The 20,162-nt window shown below is 38.0% G+C and overlaps 1 protein-coding gene across 1 annotated transcript in view; it reads right to left on the bottom strand.

The window, feature by feature from the left end:
* LOC126967408 (influenza virus NS1A-binding protein homolog) overlaps positions 1 to 18,704 on the bottom strand; it is a 42,418-nt gene extending 23,714 nt beyond the window's left edge. Inside the window, exon 1 of the mRNA XM_050811856.1 lies at positions 18,052 to 18,704. Coding sequence (XP_050667813.1) covers positions 18,052 to 18,085 — 34 coding nt within the window. The 5' untranslated portion in view covers positions 18,086 to 18,704. The remainder of the gene's footprint in view (positions 1 to 18,051) is intronic.
* Between the last annotated feature and the right edge of the window lie 1,458 nt (positions 18,705 to 20,162).

The raw sequence follows: 20,162 nt of genomic DNA, 5'->3' as shown, positions 1-20,162 counted from the left end.
ATTCTGGTTAAAGATGTGGTTGATGGGGTGAATGTCTATAGCTGGTATATCCGTCTGTATGGTTAATGTATTGTTCTGAAGCCTCCGAGCATAAATGGTAATGTCTTGTCCTTTCAGAACACAATCTGGACCCAACCTAATAATGCCGCTATTATTAAGATGATTGGAAAACATTTGCTCTCCACAGATGATACGTACTGGATACGAGTCGCAGCAAAAGAAAAAGTATGTATTGACCTCGCTTAGCTGAGACCACCAATCTAGACATTTGGCAGTTTTGGTTCTGCACTGCTTCGTCTCCTGGTCTTTGGAGCACATGACGTCATCATGACTCATATGAGAAATTGGTTTTTCCAAAGGACAAAGTTGTGTCTCAGTATCTAAATGAAGACAATTATTTAATTCTAAGTGTGATATGGTCATAAATGAGTCTCTTCGTAAGTTGATCGCAATGTAATCCGAAACTGGAACTAGGGTGACCATGGTTTTGCCGTTCCGTCTTGGTACAGGATAAATTTTATATACTTGGTAATGGTCTCTACTCACTAATGGTATTCTAATTTCAAAAATAAAATAGTCATTTAGCATTTTCGCTCTGACCTTGAGTAAATGGTACATTTTGGTTAATTCTGTATGCGTGTTCTCTATTGGTAAACTTAAATCGTTGGACAATCTTCCGGAAATAATATTTAATTCTTCTAGAAGCTGGTCGGGTTTCAAAAGATGTATGTTGAACTTCCCAAAGTACACCTCCGAAACAGTATCTAAAAGAACATCCTGCACATTCTTCAAATTCGACTCCAAGCTGTTAGCTGCCATAGCGCATAATAAAAATTCATTATTGTTTTCCACGTCTTTCAATTGACTCTTGACATCATTGGTAGCGTTCTTTAACTGGTTAAGGTAATGAGTAAATATTTTATATTGTTTGTCAATTGAGCCTTGCATCCTCTTCAATACATTATATTCTGCTTCTATTACGGAAGTCTGGTTTTTCCATAGAGCAGCAAGATGGTTTTGGTTTTCCCTAATTAAATCGATGTCCTGAATATACTGCTTAGCGAATTGGTCATCGAGTACACCGAACAGCGCGTGTGCAACATTACCCACAGCGTTGATAAGGCCGCGCCTGCGCCGCGCGTGCCCGCGTGGGAACTGCTGCGTCGACAGAATGTTATTGTAATGCGATAACTCTGTATAACTGTGCTGTAATTGTATTAAAATAGATTCACAATGGTTTCTGACTGACGATTCCTTGCAAATATATTCCATATGATCAATATATTTGGATAACAATTTACTGCCTTGCCAATATGGTTTTAAATCGTAGTATACAACTAGTTTCCATTCGTCCTGAACTAGTCGCATGGTTGATATTTTATCTAAATATAAACTTTGACTGTCGTTGAAGTTTATAGCGTTGTATGCACACGTGGCTGGTGAAAATAAAAAGGTAAACAACATAAGTGCCATGGTAAATAAATTAACAATTCCTCTTCTAGCTCGTCGCTTTGGTTTTGGTAAATCGTCGTTCGACTGGTGTTTCGGCTGGTTATGGTCAGTGGTTTCATGAATTTGGTTACTGTCTTCGTCGTTGGAGTGGTTAATAGGTAAAAGAGATAGTTTGACTACTGGTCGCTTCATAATGCCATTTTTGGTTTTAACAGAGACTACTCGAACTAGCCCATCTTGCCCCGGATGTAGCTGCACGATTCGACCGAGAGCCCATTTACCCGGTGGCAGGTTAGCATCGTGTATAATTACAATGCCGCCAACATTTAAATTTGGTTGTGAACGTCGCCACTTGGACCTAGCGTTCAACTGTGTGAGGTACTCCGCTCTCCATCTCTTCCACACATCTTGGTAAATCTTCTGCACTAACTGCCATCTGGTTCGTAAGTCGTGTTCTGACTCAACAATGGTCAATGTTGGTCCACTGGACAGAAAATGAGAAGGGGTCAAACAATCTAAGTCTTCGACGTCTTCACTCAGCGGGCACAGAGGTCTGGAGTTAAGGCATCCTTCTAGCTGAGCTAGAAGAGTAGAGAACTCCTCGTAGGTGAGTTTTTGTTCTCCTATTACTCGCTTCAGGTGGTATTTCAAGCTCTTCACTGCAGCCTCCCAGAGACCGCCTGCGCTTGGCCAAGATGGTGCGTTGAAGTGCCATTCTATCGACATTTCAGCTATTTCTGCATAAAACTGGGCATTCAATATGGTTTTCAAGTTAACAATCTCCTCTTGCAAAACTCTATTTGCTTTTATAAAGTTCGTCCCGTTGTCACTGTAAATGTGACCGGGCGATCCTCTCCTGGCCGCAAGTCTTCTGAGGGCTGCCAAAAATGCTGAGGCGGTGAGATCAGAGACCAACTCCAAATGTACAGCCTTGGTCGCCATACACACGAAGACGGCGACATATCCTTTGGTACATCTCACTGATCTACCCTTCGCAGACTTGACGTCAACAAAACCAGTAAAATCAACCCCCAAATGGTAAAAGGGGCGGGTCCTGTTGATTCTTGCAGGTGGTAAGTCTCCCATCAACTGGTCGTGTTTCAGGGGGTCGTGCCTTCTACATAGCACACATCTCCGTAGCCTCTTCTTTACAGCATTGTTTCCTCCCAGGATCCAATATTCTTGACGCAGCCAAGCAAGGGTTAACCGGGGACCCCCATGAAAGGTCATCTTATGCGCGTGGTCAATAATCATGTCAGTAAGCAAATGGTTATGTGGTAAAATACACGGATGTTTCATACTATCTTCTATTTTGGCGTTGGTCAATCGCCCCCCAACCCTCAAGAGCCCCTGGTTATCAATAAATGGTTTCAATTTTAATAATTTACTCTTAGGGTTAGGTTGGTTATGGTTTTTAATATATTGTATATCTTCTAAAAATTCTACTTGTTGTATATGCCTTATAATTAAGTTTTTAGCTTTTCTTATTTCTAATATAGTTAAGTAGTTTGTTTTATTAGTATTAAATGACTTAGGTGTAAAACGTAACACCCACGCAAGCACTCTTGAAGCTCGCGTAAAATCGCTGTATCTGCTAATTATACTATCTATAACCTTGTTTTGATATTTAATTGTGTTTACATTTATATTTAATAATGGTTTTTTAAGCTCTTCGCAGGTTGTATATAATTTATTGGTTAATTTGGACTCTTCAAACGATCTTAGCCAGTGGGGACCTATCCACCACATGGAATGGTTAATCAGCTGTTCTGTGGTAATGCCTCTACTTGCGCAGTCAGCTGGGTTGTCCTTTGTTGACACATAATGCCAGCTACTCGATGGTATAATGTCAATGACCTGCTTCACCCTATTCGCGACGAATGGTTTCCATTTACATGGGTCGCCGTTGAGCCAGCCTAACACAGCTGTCGAATCAGACCAACCGTAGATTTTGATGTTGTAATCTGATAGGCATTTACAGGTGATCTTCATGACCTTGGTAAGTAGAACCGCTGCACATAACTCTAATCTAGGTAACGATACATTTTTCTTTACAGGTACGAGACGAGACTTCGAAGCTACTAATACTACAGAAGACTGGTTGCTGGTAATATTGTTGACTCTGCAGTATACAACACAAGCGTAGGCATTTTGTGATGAATCACAAAACCCATGTAATTCAATGGTGTCGTTCTTAGAAGACTGCAACCACCTTGGTATGGTAATATGGCTAATTTTCGTGATGTCAGCCTCTATGGTTTTCCATTTTGTGTTGATGTCAGCTGGTAATTCGTCGTCCCACAGAAGATTTAAGAGCCATACTTCCTGGAAGAGTAGTTTCAACTTGGTGGTAACTGGTGAAAGCCATCCAAGCGGATCAAATATCTTCGATATATTCGAGAGTAAACTTCTTTTGGTGAGTTTACTGACTGGTTCGGAATTCAATTGAAAAGTGAAATAATCTTCGTCGGGATGCCACTTAAGTCCTAATGCCTTGGTTGATTCCTGGTATTTAAAAACATATGCTTGGTCTTCGCATGGTAACTGGTTATCTGGTAGTACATCTGGTTGATTTGACGACCACTTCCTTAGATTGAATCCACCTAACTTAAGGAGATTTATGAGGTCGGAAATCAGCCTCCTTGCAGACTGGAGGTCATGATGTCCATGGAGGAGGTCATCCATGTAGAGCCTGGTAGCCAGAACTTCTGCTGCTTCTGGGTAACGGTGACCTTCATCCTTAGCCAGACGTTTCAATGTCATCATGGCTAGGAATGGTGCGGCCTTGGTGCCGTATGTGACAGTGGTAAGTTGGTATTCTTCTAATGGTTGCTTTTCAGAGTCCCTCCACACGATCTTCTGGAGCGGCTGGTCATCATCATGGACATCTATAAATCTGAACATCTTCTCTATATCGGCTGTGAAGGCTATTTGGTACTGCCTCCACTTTAATATGAGAGTAAACAAATCCTCTTGTAAATTTGGTCCAGAGTACATAAGGTCATTCAACGAAAGTCCAGTCGAAGTTTTCGCTGAGGCATTAAAAACAACTCGCGTGGCAGTCGTCGTGGAATCCGTTCTGATTACACAATGGTGAGGTAAATAGCACTGAAGTATCGGATTACTATTACATTTCTTCATATGGTTTAAATTAATATATTCATGGATAAATTGTTTGTAGTTCTGTTCGATAATTTTATTTTTACAAAATCTGCGTTCTAATTGCCGAAATTGGGCTACGGCTTTGGTTTTAGACTCACCCAATTTTTCGGTAATCTCTGGTTTTAATGGTAACCGTACAACATAACGTCCGTCTGGTTTGCGCGTAGTATGCTGTTGATAATGATGAAGGCAATGGTTATCTTCATCCGTAATATTTACAGAGTTGTCTGAGATATCTTCAATCTCCCAGAACCGCTGTATATCCTGCAAGTCGACCATGACGACGTTGCAATATGTTTGGTTTGGTTTTATGGTACCACTAAGAATCCAACCGAGCTTGGTATTTTGCGCGATTGGTAGTGATGTGCCATTACGAATTAAACCTGGTAAAATAATTAATTCGTAAACTTCAACGCTTAAAATTAAATCTATTGGTCTACTTTTATAAAACTCTGGATCTGCGAGTGGTAACTTTTGTAAATACGGCCAAGCTGGTTTTTCTAATGTTTCGTGTGGTAAATTCCCGACGACATGCTTCATCACATAGGCTTCCGTTTTAAATGTGAAATTATTATGAAGAGATGACACTGAAAGCTGTGCGACTCCCTTACTATTGTTGGCTTTTGCGCCTACTCCGACCACCACACAGTGGCGCTTAATCCTGGGTAGGCCTAAAAGTTGAGCGGCATTCTCTGTAATGAGAGATGACTCCGCGCACGGGTCTATGAGGGCTCGCATGGTATGGTGACAGCCATCCATAGACATAATATTAACTTTAGCTGTTGCTAATAATTTGGGCATGGTTTCTTGTGGGGCATTGGTAACGCATATATTGGATCTTCTAGGAGAATTTTCGATCTCGGTATTTCTAGAAGTAGATGGTGCAAAAGTGACAAGAGCATTATGCAGAAGAGTATTATGCTGCTGGTTACAAAAACGGCAAGTTTTTTCCGAAGAACATTCCTTGTCATAATGGTTAATTAAACAGTTTTTACATAATTTGTTGGATTCAATGACCTTAAGTCGATTCAGCGGTGCGGATTCTAGAAATTGTTTGCATTTAAACAATTCATGGCAACACGTTTTACAGAGTATGCATTTCCGTTGTGGCGCAATATGTACTGGTTTCGTATTGACGTGGTTTATTACAGCTGGTCTTGGTTTAAAATTTCTGTTCATAAAATTATGTAAATGGTTATTGGTATGCTTTTCAGCCCATGGTTTTTGGTATTGGTTTTGGTGTACCTGGGATGAATTTGATTTGTTGAAGTCCTGCTTACGACGAGAGCTTTCTAACGAAGTAAATTTAATTTCTAAAAATTTCAAAAAATCTAACAAAGTAGGCAATTCTTTTGGATTCTTAAGCGACACAATGTAATCATTATGGGTTTCAGTATCTAACTTTTGGCACAAAATATAGACGATCAATGGGTCCCAGTTGGAAATGTCGATGCCCATTGCTTTTATAGAGTTAAGACACTCGTTGGTGGTGTCATGTAACCTTTTGATGACCGCTGCAGATTGATGTTGAATCGTAGGCATGGTTAGTAACAATTGTATGTGAGAATTAAATATTAACCTAGTATTATGGTAACGTTGGTTTAATATGTCCCAGCATACTTCGTAGTTTTCAGAATTGATGCGTAAATGGTGAACTAATTTTTCAGCCTCGCCACGGAGCTTACTTTTCAAGAATTGCATTTTCTGCGCATTTGGTAAAGATTTATTATGGTGAATTGTTTCGGAGAATAAATCTTTAAAACATATCCAATCTTGGTAGTTTCCGCTGAAGGTGGGAATGTCCATTTGTGGGGTTGAACGTTCCCTGTAAGATGACGACCACATCTGTCTGTTCACTGCCTTCTTCATGGTGTTGTATTTCTTCTCCATCTCAGCGAATGCTGTCTCATACTCTTCGTTGTCGAGCAGCCCTTCGCTGTCGATGTCCCAGTGAAGAGAATCGATGACCGACCATCTTGATTGGATAGTTCGTAAAATATCTTCGAACTCCCAGCGGTCGGAGCAGCTTTCAAGGTCGACAGCCTCTATGGTACGGGATAGCGCCTTGAAGTTGCTCTTCTGCTTTCGCAGCATTTCTTCGACCCTACTGGAGTTGCCCTGGTTCGATAGCTTTGGTGCAGGGAAGCTAAAAGAGGGACCCTCCTGAGCGGGAGAGAAAATATCGCGCCTATCTGAGCCCTGCGATAATGGTGTAGCAGGTCTCAGTAATGGTTTGCTGGGATCGCTGGTTACGTAATTAGAAATCATATTCCTAACTTCCTGGTAAAAATCTTTCGTCCGCTGGTAATGGTTTTCCGCGAAGTAGCGATGGTTAGGGTCTTCAAACTCAGCACAAAGCCTAGTATGGTTGGTCTGGAATTCACTCCAGTACGAGTCTAAAGCGTTGAGACGTTTTTCAATATAGGCGGGTGTCTTTCGTTCTGGCCCGTCCTTCTTGAAATTAACACACTGCGTGTTAATCGCGGACATAATCTGGTTTTGGGTGGTTAATAGAGCCTCCATGGTTACGGGTCAAAAGAGAGTGGTAAAGAGTGGTGAGTGATAAAAAGGAAAGATCTTACTTGAAGACTGGTACGTGGTGACCTGGTGTGTCCTCAGCAGTCTCCCCGTTGGTAGTCGCTGGTAGTATCGCCGATCTGGTGAACTGGTTACACTCCACACACAAGCACTTTGGTCAACACTAATTTGGTTCACTACACACGCGACGAATTTTGGTTAAAATGGTTAACTAATGGTACTGGTTAATAGAACGATGGATCACAATGTTTTTGTGTCCTCGAAATGGTTAAAAAAATTCTGGTCACTGGTTAACAAAAGGCCGAAGGACCACAATGTCCTTGGAATGGTTAAAAAAAAAATTTGTCACTGGTTAACAAAAGGCCGAAGGACCACAATGTCCTTGGAATGGTTAAAAAAAAAAAATTTGTCACTGGTTAACAAAAGGCCGAAGGACCACAATGTCCTTGGAATGGTTAAAAAAAAAAAATTTGTCACTGGTTAACAAAAGGCCGAAGGACCACAATGTCCTTGGAATGGTAAAAAAAAAAATTTGTCACTGGTTAACAAAAGGCCGAAGGACCACAATGTCCTTGGAATGGTTAAAAAAAAAAATTTGTCACTGGTTAACAAAAGGCCGAAGGACCACAATGTACGGTGGTTTGGTTCCGTACAGAGTAAAACACAAGTTAGGCTCAAATGGTATATTGAAACCTTAACTTATGCTATATGGTAAAATGGTAAAATGTTGGTATGGTAATGAGCACGCGAATCGATCGGCGGCTTGTCGCGAACTGGTTACAATATTACTTAGGAAATAACGCGAGGCGACGTAAACGCTGATACGCGAAACGTGATGTACAGTCGACATGCTGTTGACCGTACAATCAATAATAACAATTCTTTAGTGTTGATGGATATCTGTTAAAATAAATACATATTGAAATTGGTAGAGAGTAGCTTACTACAAACTTCATAATTTAGTGCAATAAAACTTTAGTATTCGTTTAATAGACCCGCATGTTCCAAAGGCCCTTCAAATAAGCCTCCCTGGTATACAAAACCCCTCATCAGATTACTAAATGAAAAAGTACCATAAACTGTGGAAGACATATGGCAACCCATTACATTACGACAGTTTTAGATGCATAAGAAAAAGAATTGATAAATTAGAATGTAGATGCTATAAAAAATTACATAATCCAAAATTCACCTGATCCGATATGAAGTCATCTCCGCAAGGAGTGATCTACCACAAATTATGTATTATAAAGGTGTATCGGCTTCAACTGACACCCAAATATGCAACACGTTTAACGAGTACTTCCACTCTGTATTTCAAAAAGCTGGTACCATTGAGCTCCACAATCTTCCACCGGTAAAAATACAGTTTTTGACATGAATACAATATTTTTAACTAAAGACCTTCTGCATAAATGTCTTAAGACAATAAACATAAATAGGGGAGCCAGTCCTGATTGTATTCATCCAGATATCATAAACAAATGTTCGCACGAGTTATCTGTTCCCATCACTTTACTATTTGAGAAGTCTCTTCATGAGGTTGCCCTCTATTTGGAAACGTGCGCTTGTTACTCCGGTACCGAAAGGAGAAATCAGCTGTGACATTGAGAAGTATCGGCCCATTTCCAAATAATGCCAATAAGGCAAAATATTAAAGAAGATTGTCACCGACTAGCTGTCTGCCGCTGTACGTCTTCATATTAGCATTTATCAACATGGTTTTCAAAAAGGTCGCAGTGTTGATACAAATCTTTATCATTTTGGAAGCCTTAGGTAAGTAATAATTACCAGGTGGATGCCGTGTACACTGATTTTGCCAAAGCATTCGATAAAATTTATCATTGAAACTTTGGCAACTTGGTGTACAAGGGGATCTTTTTCGCTGGATAAAGTCGTATATTGAAAACCGGTCCCAGGCAGTTACAGTAGATGGGTATACCTCTCAGTACAGACTCATTACTTCTGGCGTTCCACAAGGGTCACATTTAGGACTGTTGTTATTTATATTATACCATAATGATGTCATAGAAAGAGTAAACCATTCCAATTTACTTTTATAAGCCGATGACACGAAAATCTTTAAATTCATTCGCGACATTGGTGATGCCTTACAGAGTGATTTAAGTAATTTCGAGATATTTTGTAACCAAAATAACTTATTTTTGAATACCGATAAGTGTTTTGTTATAAGTTGAACCAGAAAAAGAAAACCCGTACAATTTCAATACAAATTTTTTCAAAAAGAACTAGCTCGCGTAGATCAAATTCGTGGTCTAGGTGTAATTATGGATTCCAAAGTCACCTTTATACCTCATATAGATAGCATTATAAATAAAGGTTTTAAACAATTAGGTTTCGTACTTCGGGTAGGAAAGCCTTTTAAGAGAGCTTTGACGTACAAGGTGCTGTTTGATAGTTATGTTCGCAGTCATCTCGAGTTTGCTAGTTCTGTTTGGAATCCATTTTTTAATATTTATGCAAATAAAATAGAAAGGGTCCAGATTTTGTTAAAGAGCTCTCGATTATCATACAGGCCACATATATGGATGGATGACAAATCACTGAAAAAGCATGAAATGTGCATGAGCAGATATAATGATATATTGCCGTCGAAATTGTACTGATATATCAATTATTTTTAAAATTATAAATAATATTATCGATTCCCCACCATTATTGCACTCACTGTCTTTTAGAGTACCTCAAAGTCTCCTCTCAAACCCTCTTTTTGTAATACCTCGCACTGGCACAAACTACGCAAAAAACGCATTCATAAGACGTGCTTGCAGGTTGTACAGTGATAAGTTAGCACATAGATTTATTTAGTGAATCTCTTAGCAGTTTGATAAGATCTGCTTTGGAGTGTCTTTCTGAATAATAGTAATCTAAGTTATTATTTAATAGGTATGTTGGTTTTCAAAAATGATGTTCATATTAATTAAGAAACTGTAGGTTAAAATGTAGATAGTATGTAACTCTTCAAAACTTATGTCTATAATTAAGAATTTGTGTTATACAAAATAATTAATGATGTAGTTTTTAAATATCTAGGAAACTGTAAGTCTATATTTTAATAAATGCTTCTCAGCTAATATAGTTATAAATGACTTTGTTTCCGAATAAAATAAATAAAAATAAAAAAGTATGAGATATGTAATGTGTTTTAACCGCTCTGTATACCTAAAATACGTATTGGATGTTTCTGGCAAATGATTGATAGACTAAGTTTGTTATGGCAGTGGCTTTATAAATCATAAATAATTATTGATTTAGACATTTTCGCCAGTTTTTCAAATCCAACTTCTTCAAAAACAACAGTCTACGACGGGATTCGTCGATTGGTACTTCGATATAACTTTTTTTTTTGGAAAAGTAGGTCAACCGAGCGTACAGGTAACCTGGAGTTAGTTTTGAGAGAAGCGCCTTGTGCCCACTGTGAACGGCTGGATCACTTCGCGTTGCGTAGAGACGTCGCTTCATTGTGTGTCTTCTACCGCATTTATCACCGACTGTTCTGTTTCACCTGTATCCTGCCGCCGAATTCCATCTTCGCTCGACACGCCACAAATTAGGATATCATCCCAACCATCTGGATGAGTGGCGGTCCTCCACAGTGCGGTTTTCAAGGAGCTTTCTTCCACGTACTACAAAGCTGTAGAATGAGTTTCCTTGTGCGGTGTTTCCGGGACGATACGACATGGGTACTTTCAAAAAAAGCGTGGACACCTTCCTTAAAGGCCGGCAACGCGTGTGACTACTCTGGTTTTGCAAGAGATTGTGGGCGGAGATGATCACTTAACACCAGGTGACCCATACGCTCGTTTGTACTCCTTTTCCATAAAAAAAACCTCTACTTCAGGCGTAGAGCTCTGACATCGCGGGATGGTCGGCAGTGTTTTTTCCGTTGTCGTCAAGAGTCGTGATGGAGCTAAAAAGAGTGCACAGAAGATCGGCTTTCTCTTTTGCCGTATCGGCCAGAGTGTCATTACTCATGTGCAGCGGTGGCAGGGACGACTGGTAAAAGTTACCATGACCAGCTTTCGACAACGCCCAGAACTTGCGTGTTCCAGTCGAGTAACTAGAAAGCTGCTCGCCGATTTTGACGATGTGCTTTGATTTCACACGGGCGATTTGCCGCTTAAAAATCTAGAGACACGGTTATATTAATAGAGTTTTTAAATATGCTTATATAATTATTATAATTAATATTTGAAAGTAACAATTTTGTATCTTTTTACCACTGATTAGGTATGTTTTGACTATGTAATTTATTTTTATTTATTTATTCAGAAACAGACAGTCAATAGTTTCCTTAATTAACAAGTCAATAGCGAACACTCTATTATAACATATACACAATACACACATATAAAAACAATAACAAATATATAAATATACTTTAAGAGATTCTACAAATTTTGTGAGAATTTAAATAAAATTATTTTAATTTTTATTTAAACTTTGAAAAACTGGACCAGGAAGCTATGTCTACATTTTTGAACTACGTGAAAATTATTTGTACTCCAACCTTTTCATCACCAAAGGATTTTGATGCCCACAGATTGGACGTCATAGTAAAAAATGTTAGGAATTGTGTATTCTATCCGAATTAGTACTTTTTCTTTTTGATCGGCATTTTAATTTTTTGGTCCAAAAATGTATGAAACGTGAATGATGTTCTTTACTCAAACGACGAATAAAACTTTTTCCTACATAACAACTGGTAGAAGAATCGGAAGAACATGGAATAATTCGTTTGAAGGACATGTGCGTAAATTCGCGTTGTGATAACTTTGATTTAGCAAGGATGTGAAGGATGAGTTAACTGGGTTTTTTTTTATTAAAATTAGGGAAGAGACAAGCAGGTCATTCAGCTGATGATAATTGATACGTCCTTCCCATTACAATGCAGTGCCGCTGAGGAGTCTTGAAAGCCCCTAAAAATTCTGAGCGGCACTAAAATGCGATTTTAAGTCTCATTTGCCCAGTAATCTCACTTGCTACGGCGCCCATCAGACCGAAACACAGTAATGCTTACACATTACTGCTTCACGGCAGAAATAGGCGCCGTTGTGGTACCCATAATCTAGCCGGCATCCTGTGTAAAGGAGCCTCCCGCTGGTGAAATGGTTAATGGTGATGTTATCACGATTATCAGCGACATAGGATAATGACGAGGGCAGGTGACCCGTCTGACTCCTTCTCAACATTGAAGCGAGCTATTGGATCATTCTAGATCATGAGGTGGCTGTGCTATTGTCAATAAACAATTCAACAAAAACTATTACAAGTAAATGAGAAACTCGATGTGGTCGGCCTTGGTTCACTTACTTAAATTTAATAATAGCTATTTAGTTAACATTAGTTATAATAGTAAGCTCTACTTACATTATAATATCGAATAATTCTAGTTTCATACTGGGAGCGAGCGGCTCTATAAATTTAGTATTTAAAATATAACTAGCTGACCCAGCAAACGTTGTATTGCCATATATAGTAATAAAAAATTCATAATTAAAATTTTTGGGGAATAAAAAATTGATGACGACCGATTCTCAGACCTACCAAATATATCGTACTACAATAATTATAATATTCGATTGCCATCTTGCAACCCAATTGCGGATCTGTAGATGGAAAAGAATAAGATTAAAATCGCGATACAAAAATAGGTGTTGATCGTAGACGGGTGAAAAGTTGAAGTTGTATGTCATTGTTCATGCTGAATCATAATAAAAAATTGTAGGGGTGGGTGACCTTATCATTTATAGGTATGTTGGCCGGTTCTCAGACCTACCCAATATACACACAAATTTTCAAACGAATTGGTTTAGCCATTTCGGAGGAATTAGGGATTTTTAAAGACAGGAAAACACTTATTACAAGTATCCTGGTGGAAAATTACTGATAAAGCATCAGAGACAATCTGGTACAGACCGCGATTAATTCCAGGTTATGAGGCTCATGAGAGATGTCGGTGAACTCTATGCAAGTGGGCAGAAACAGATGCATCAATATACACAATACATTTTTATAAATATTGTTAAAGAATATATAATAGTACAAGTACTGAAGTCTCACTCCGCAAAATTAATTAAAGAAATAGGGACTCTTGCGGTCATACAATAAGGTGTAATTCAGATCGATTGTCTGTCTTTCAATCGCGTGACTCTTACCTATTCTGACGACATTAGGGTTGACTTCTTTATCTGTACCTACCTAGTATAAGGTTATCTTATAAAAATAGATTAGTTTTTTCTATATTATGAATAATTATGTAATCGAAATTTTAAATCAACATTCTTTTGTTGTCAAACCTACATTAGTTACAGATAGTAATGAATGCGTTGGAACACCACAACACAGTCAAACCTACTTAGTATATAAAGGAAATAAATTGGTACCTATCATGAATGGTAATTTCATTATAACAATAGTCACTTTAAATAAAATTGTTTCAGTCTTAAGGACGCTTAAAAAATTTATATTAGGACCTTTAATATGCTTTGCTTTATTTATGTTTCTCCATTTTTAAAATATCGGTCGGATGGGTGAAGTAGGTGACAAAAAAGCTCGCGCGTACGTCACTGCTCGCTCGTGAGTCCCTACTGGCTGGCTTACTCTGTGGAGGCCGTCGCACGTACTTACGATTTCGATACCTACACGCAGAGTGAGACAGGCCTGGTATTGTTATGAACGACGGAACAACGCACACTGACGTAGGCAATATACGATACTATATAAACCAGCTCCGCACAGTATGTCCTGTAGGCACACCGTATCGCACGAGTACAATGACTGTCGTACGTCACTCAACCAGTTCTGGCAAGCTGTTGTTGTTCATTATCATTACATTCACAGAAACGACTCAATTGTCGCCGACTTATGTTGCTCCAGTTAATCTCCGAAACGGATGGATCTATTTAACTAAACCATCAATTTCAAATATTCAAAAAAAAACGTCAAAAACTACCACCCATTCCAAAAAGTATGCTTTAGCCTGAGAAGAATGGTCGCAAGAAACTCAGCGGGCTTCTTATTTTATAAAGATACGGTTACAATAATAGCCTGATAGCGGTCGCTCCATTCCCAATCTATGGTATCATTAAAAAAGTCATTTATGTTATATCTTCGCCGGCAGATCACAGCCCACTTAATAAGATGTAACTAAGGCTACTTATACTTTAATTAATTAAATTTATATGGGTTCGACGCAAAATTGAATGGTCATTATATAAATTGGAAACGAAACGAAACGACGCAACATTTGCTCTAGGGAAGTCAAGGACGGCGCTCAACTGTCAACAATCATTATTAGCCCCTCAGAACTTTATAATGTACGACTACATAGACCGAGTGAGTCTCGAATCTGTTCCAATATGATGATATCATAGAAAGTCAGCCGTATATTATATATATGCAAAATAGAAGTACTTGGCTATTATATTATATTCTTTAAAAGCAATCCGTTATAGGGGTAGTAATAATTAATAGTATTACATATACATAATTATATTATTATAAGTAATTCATTTGAAATATTTGAATTCGAACTACAGTCGCGAGCAAAAGTTTGGAATCACTTACGTCGTTAGTCCTTCACTTAATCCGGGATAGCTTCTTAAATACTGATTTTAATGAATTCGTCAGTTTAAAGTTAGGAGTTAAACCTTTACAATGATGTCATTTATTATGTCATTATGATAATTAAAAATTTATGTAGTAAGCATGACCGCGCGGAACTAATTTCAAGTAAGTGATTCCAATCTTTTGCTCGCGATTGTGGTATTTTTAATGTCAAAAAGATATGCCGCAGACTTGAGAATAACGGGCGCAAGAATCTCAGCGAGTCTCGTTTTTTCATAAAATTTATAACGACTAGACCATCGCTCCGTTCCCAAAGTATGGTATGATTAAGAAAATCAATAATGTTATAGTAACCTTTACGACATAAACGGTATTCTTTTGAATTATGTAACACATAACATAGTATGTATTTGTTCAACAAAAGATCTAGTGACATGATCGCTATCATAAAATTTTTGAAAGTTTTTGCATTTAGTAAGGATGATGTTTTTTTATATAAGACCATGCCAACGGGTAAGAGAATCAAGGCATGGGAAGTGGTGAGACAGTTGCCCATGAACATCCGCAACAACAGGGGTCAAGAGATACGTTGCTGGCCTTTAAGATGAGTATATGCTCTATGCTTGGAGGTACCTACATCGTATCGGTTCGGTAAAACAGCAGCCGGTAATTGATTCCAAAAAATAGCTGTAAAAGTAGATGAAGCAAGAAGTTTATCGCAAAACGGTTGTAGAATGCCAAACGTCGACATAATCGTCGCGGGTGAAATTTCGCATTTTGACGGTATAAATATGAACAATTCCTCTGAGCACTCCGCGTGATATATGCGGTAGAAGATGCAGAGAGAACCCATGTCTCTATGCAACGTTGAAGAATCAAGCCGATCAAAGATAGATCGGCGATGATAGTGTCATGCTTCGTTGTATGCTGAACGGAAGAAGCTGGTACTGAGGAGCGCCCGCCCAGAGGTGAGAACAACGAATTGTACAGTTTAGGCGGCGGCTTAAAGTGAAGTACTCTCTCGCCTTACTCAGTACACCAAGGTTTTATTGGAAAAATTTTCCTTTTTTCCAAGTGAACACGAAACTGAACATCACCCGATACATCGAAGCCGAATAGGTCGATACTAGCTGTAGCAGTTAAAGGAATGATCTCGAATCAAGGGCATCGGACAAAGGGAGACTTTTTATCAGCAAATGCTAACTTGTGTATTCAGTTTATGCATTTGTCACATTTCACTGTCACGTTATATAAAAAACTTACGCTGACACCATCGAGTCTGTCCAAAGACGATTCCTGCGAAGACTTTTATTTAAATTTAACAGAAAACTCGTCAATTTCTCTTATGAAGATAAACTTAAATATTTTAAACTTGATCCTCTATGCTTGCGTCGTGTGCTGCTTGACACGATGCTACTTCATAAAATAGTTAATAATCAAACAGATACTTCATTATTACCAAAAATAAATTTCAATTGTAAAATCCCTAAACATACAGTAGCAACAACATATTTAAAGATAATCGTAGTCGTACTAACCTAGCATATCACTCCTGCATCAATCATATTTGTCACCAATTTAATACAGTTTCTCAAAATAATCAGCAACTCAGTTTATTTAATTCCACATCAACCTGCTTTCGTCATAATGTCATTGACTCCCTGTGTAAGGGAGCTAATTTGTAGAAATTACTATTTTTTTTGTTACACTACTTTAAATAATCTGTATATCTCTAAATCTTTTGTAAATGCCAGTTATTGATATTTTTGCTATGTGTCTTTTCGTTTTAAGTCTCCTGATTGATATTTTTACATTTGTGCATAAACATTGTTGGTTTGTCGAATAAAGTAAAATAAAAATATAGTTTTTGTGTTGTTTGTTGAGGTGGTAATCTTTCTTACCGATTATGAATAATTTTTTGTCACAAATTTGACCTATTGTCCCTTTTTGCCGAAATGTTTACAAGTGTGACCAGACGAGTTGCTTGCTTGGAGCATCATTTAATCACCAATTATCAGAGAACAGAAAGCATTAATGCGCTGGAAACAAACCCATACCTCAGAATTACAGTATTGCTCCACAATGCAGTGTGCTCTCAACCTCATGGTGACTGACAAATCTACTAAGGTGGTGCAACAACATGACCCCTCCAGGCATTTGCCCACATAAAATAATTAGGGACAGTTCAAAATTGATAAATTTCTGCTTGACAGCCTTTTCATTATTAGGACAACCTCTTAGCCCAATGGCCCAGAAGCCAGGGTCTCTAACCAGGTTAAAATCTAAGAAGGTGCAGCACATAAGTTTGAATGTGTACATATGTATATTGTTTGTATACAATATATTGCTCTCTGGCAACTACAGAATAGGGTGATAAATGTATATTATTAATATTATTACTTATTGTTTAATTTCACAGGTGAGACAAGATATCTATATGACACAGACTAAACTTAATTCAATATCAATTATACATTGTGATATAGATATCAACAAGCATGTAAAAAGTGAATAACAATAACATTTATATCATACATTATTAAAGAGCTGATATGTATCTTAGATAAGTAATACAATACTGTTAAGCATTTGATTCTTATATGCAACTATTCTCATTGTTCATGTTTTATATTACCTAGCTACCCATAAGAATCTGTAAACGGCTTTTGTTACTTTATCCTGTATCTATTGTAAAGTGTTCAGCTGTAGATTCTCCAATAACAAAAATAAATTAAAATTATGTATATTAATCTGCAAACTCTGTACATAGAAGATTATACATATTAAATGAATTAGATATGCAATTAAATAAATTACATAGTCAGCATTTAAGAAAAACCCACCTGAATAAAAACTTATCTAAATCACTAATATATAACCAGCCTCAACAGAACACACACCCAGCCAACATCTCCCCAACAAACAATATATCTCTACAGATACAGTTTAAGACTTCAAATTTGATAATGTTCCATCATATCAATTAAGCCCATTTAGATAAGTTTATTTTATCAGTTCAAGGTGTTTTACATATTATTACTCAATGGACTGTAGCACTCTATTTTGTATTGATTTTAATTGTTTTGAAATATAATAAACAAGCTTCTGTGTCCCTTGGAGAAACTCTTATCAGTAACATAGTATAAAAGTATTAAAAAGATACAATTTATTTAATATAATATGTAAAATTATATCTAAGATTCATAAATATTAATTTCACACTTTATACTATTTATAAAATTAAAATTAATTTAATCTCAAAAGTAAATACTAAACTATTGCAAGTATAATTAATTTATAATAACTTACCATCACCATTACGGTAATCCTCTGTGTGCTTCATGGTATACGGTTTAAGCCCTGACGATGATCGAATGTTTGAGATCGCGAGACTCGCAGTTCGCTGCCGAGTGCAGACTGCGGAGCTTACACACCACGCTTAAACTCTCGACTAATTCGTAAATACTACTGACTCCAAGTCCGTACCACCCAGCTAGCGCTAACCAGATTATACCTCCGAAGGCCGAATTACAAGCAACTCACATGGCCATCACACGAGGAGCCGGCGGGGCAGCGCACGCGGGAAGCCGCGAAGTAATTGACCTTGCTCTCATGACAACGTGCAAATAAACTTTATTGCTTCTCACTCATAAATTAGAAACGTCTCGACGCTAATTGATACTAGCTAGATAAATTAATTGATGAAGTTGCATCAATCGTATATATTTTATTTGCTTCGTCTAACTAGTCTTCCGGAATTTAAATATTGACAATTGTACTGTAGGTTGTAACCATGCGTAATATTCTGAGCCTATAACTAGTTGTCAAACTACAACAATAATTATAAACAAACACGAAACAAGGTCAATACAATATAAATAAAAACGTCACAATCGCAAGCTCACGAGATAAAATAAAATAAAAGTCGATCTCGAGATAGATAAATATTTGGCATTTGCGCCCATTTTGATTGGTCCGTTACAGTAAATATATTGTTTGGATTGGTCACTGGTGCTGACAGGCGACAGCTGTTTAAAGGTTTTTTTTTATTTATTTCATGATCATGGATGCTAGTTCTATGAATATGAGATGCGGTTGTTTGGTTATCATAGAGTGTTTACCCAGTTATCACTGATATCAGCGACAAAATAATCATATTCCCACTTTCCCACATACTAAAATCTTATATTAAATCACATTCATAAATTTTTATTCAGGCTTTTGAAGTACCTTTTCATATCTTGATGAGGTTGCTTTGCCAATATCACCCCGTATCTTCATCTCCAGTATTCATTAATTAATGTTCAACACGGTTCATCAGATTTCTTTCAGTGAGCTCGTGTGGCACCCAAATATTGAGGTTTTTTGTATACCCAGCTTTTTTGAAATGATCAAAACTGCCTCTTTTTCCTCTGTTTCTTTTTTGATATGTAACCATTTAATGTCATCAAAACCAGCCAGATACAAATTATAGTACACAGCAAAGAAAACGCATCATATCCCAGTCATGGATCTATCACCAGTGGGAGGCTCCTTTACACAGGATGCCGGCTAGATTATGGGTACCACAACGACGCCTATTTCTGATGTGACGCAGAAATGTGTAAGCATTATTGTCTTTCGGTCTGAAGCGCACCGTAGCTAGTGAAATTACTAGGAAATGAGACTTAACATCTTTTGTTATAAGGTAACGAGCACAATTGTAGAGCTGCTCAGAATTTTTGAGTCTTTCAAGAATCATGAGCGGCACTGCATTGCAGGGCGGCAGGGTGTATCAATTACTATCAGCTGAACGTCCTGCTTGTCTCATCCCTTACTGTCATAAAAAAAATTACGTCTGGTAGCCGCGTTAAACAGAGCCAATACAAAATTAACATAGGCCGTTGAAGTTATCCGTGACGACGACTTCAGCGGAGGGGATCTATGCAAGGTCGTCGTCGATTGCTGATTGAATGCAGCACATAAACCTGTAGACTCACGCGTAGATGTGGACACGGTCTCCGAAATCTACGCGCAGCCAGGAGACAGCCACCCTCAAAATTGCCAACGGCGACAGCAGATTTGCTTCCTTACACTAACACCGGCGTGAGGCAAGATTATTTTCAATTAAGTACTGGATGGTGGCGTTGGAGGACGTGCAAGGGGGATTTGAAACCGTTTCTGGGAACTTAAAACCGTTAACGAGTTGGTTACGTCGCTTTTCAATCAAATCCTCCGCGAGCTGATGTGCCAATTCGCGCGTGTGGCGTTCTGCTTGCGGTGTGGCAAAAATCGTGAAAAGTAAGTTTTTAACCTTTTTTTTCCATGCCTTGATTCTGGTATTTGGTTACATATGTTTCGAATCTCATTGACTTAAGATTTTTTATTTAAGTATGGTACAATGGATATTTGTGTTTTTGCTTCTTGATTGTGGATTAAAA

Source organism: Leptidea sinapis, chromosome 13 (assembly GCF_905404315.1).
Source record: "Leptidea sinapis chromosome 13, ilLepSina1.1, whole genome shotgun sequence".
NCBI lineage: Eukaryota > Metazoa > Arthropoda > Insecta > Lepidoptera > Pieridae > Leptidea > Leptidea sinapis.
The sequence above is the reverse complement of the archived record's forward strand: the minus strand, read 5'-3'. Positions and strand labels throughout refer to the sequence as shown.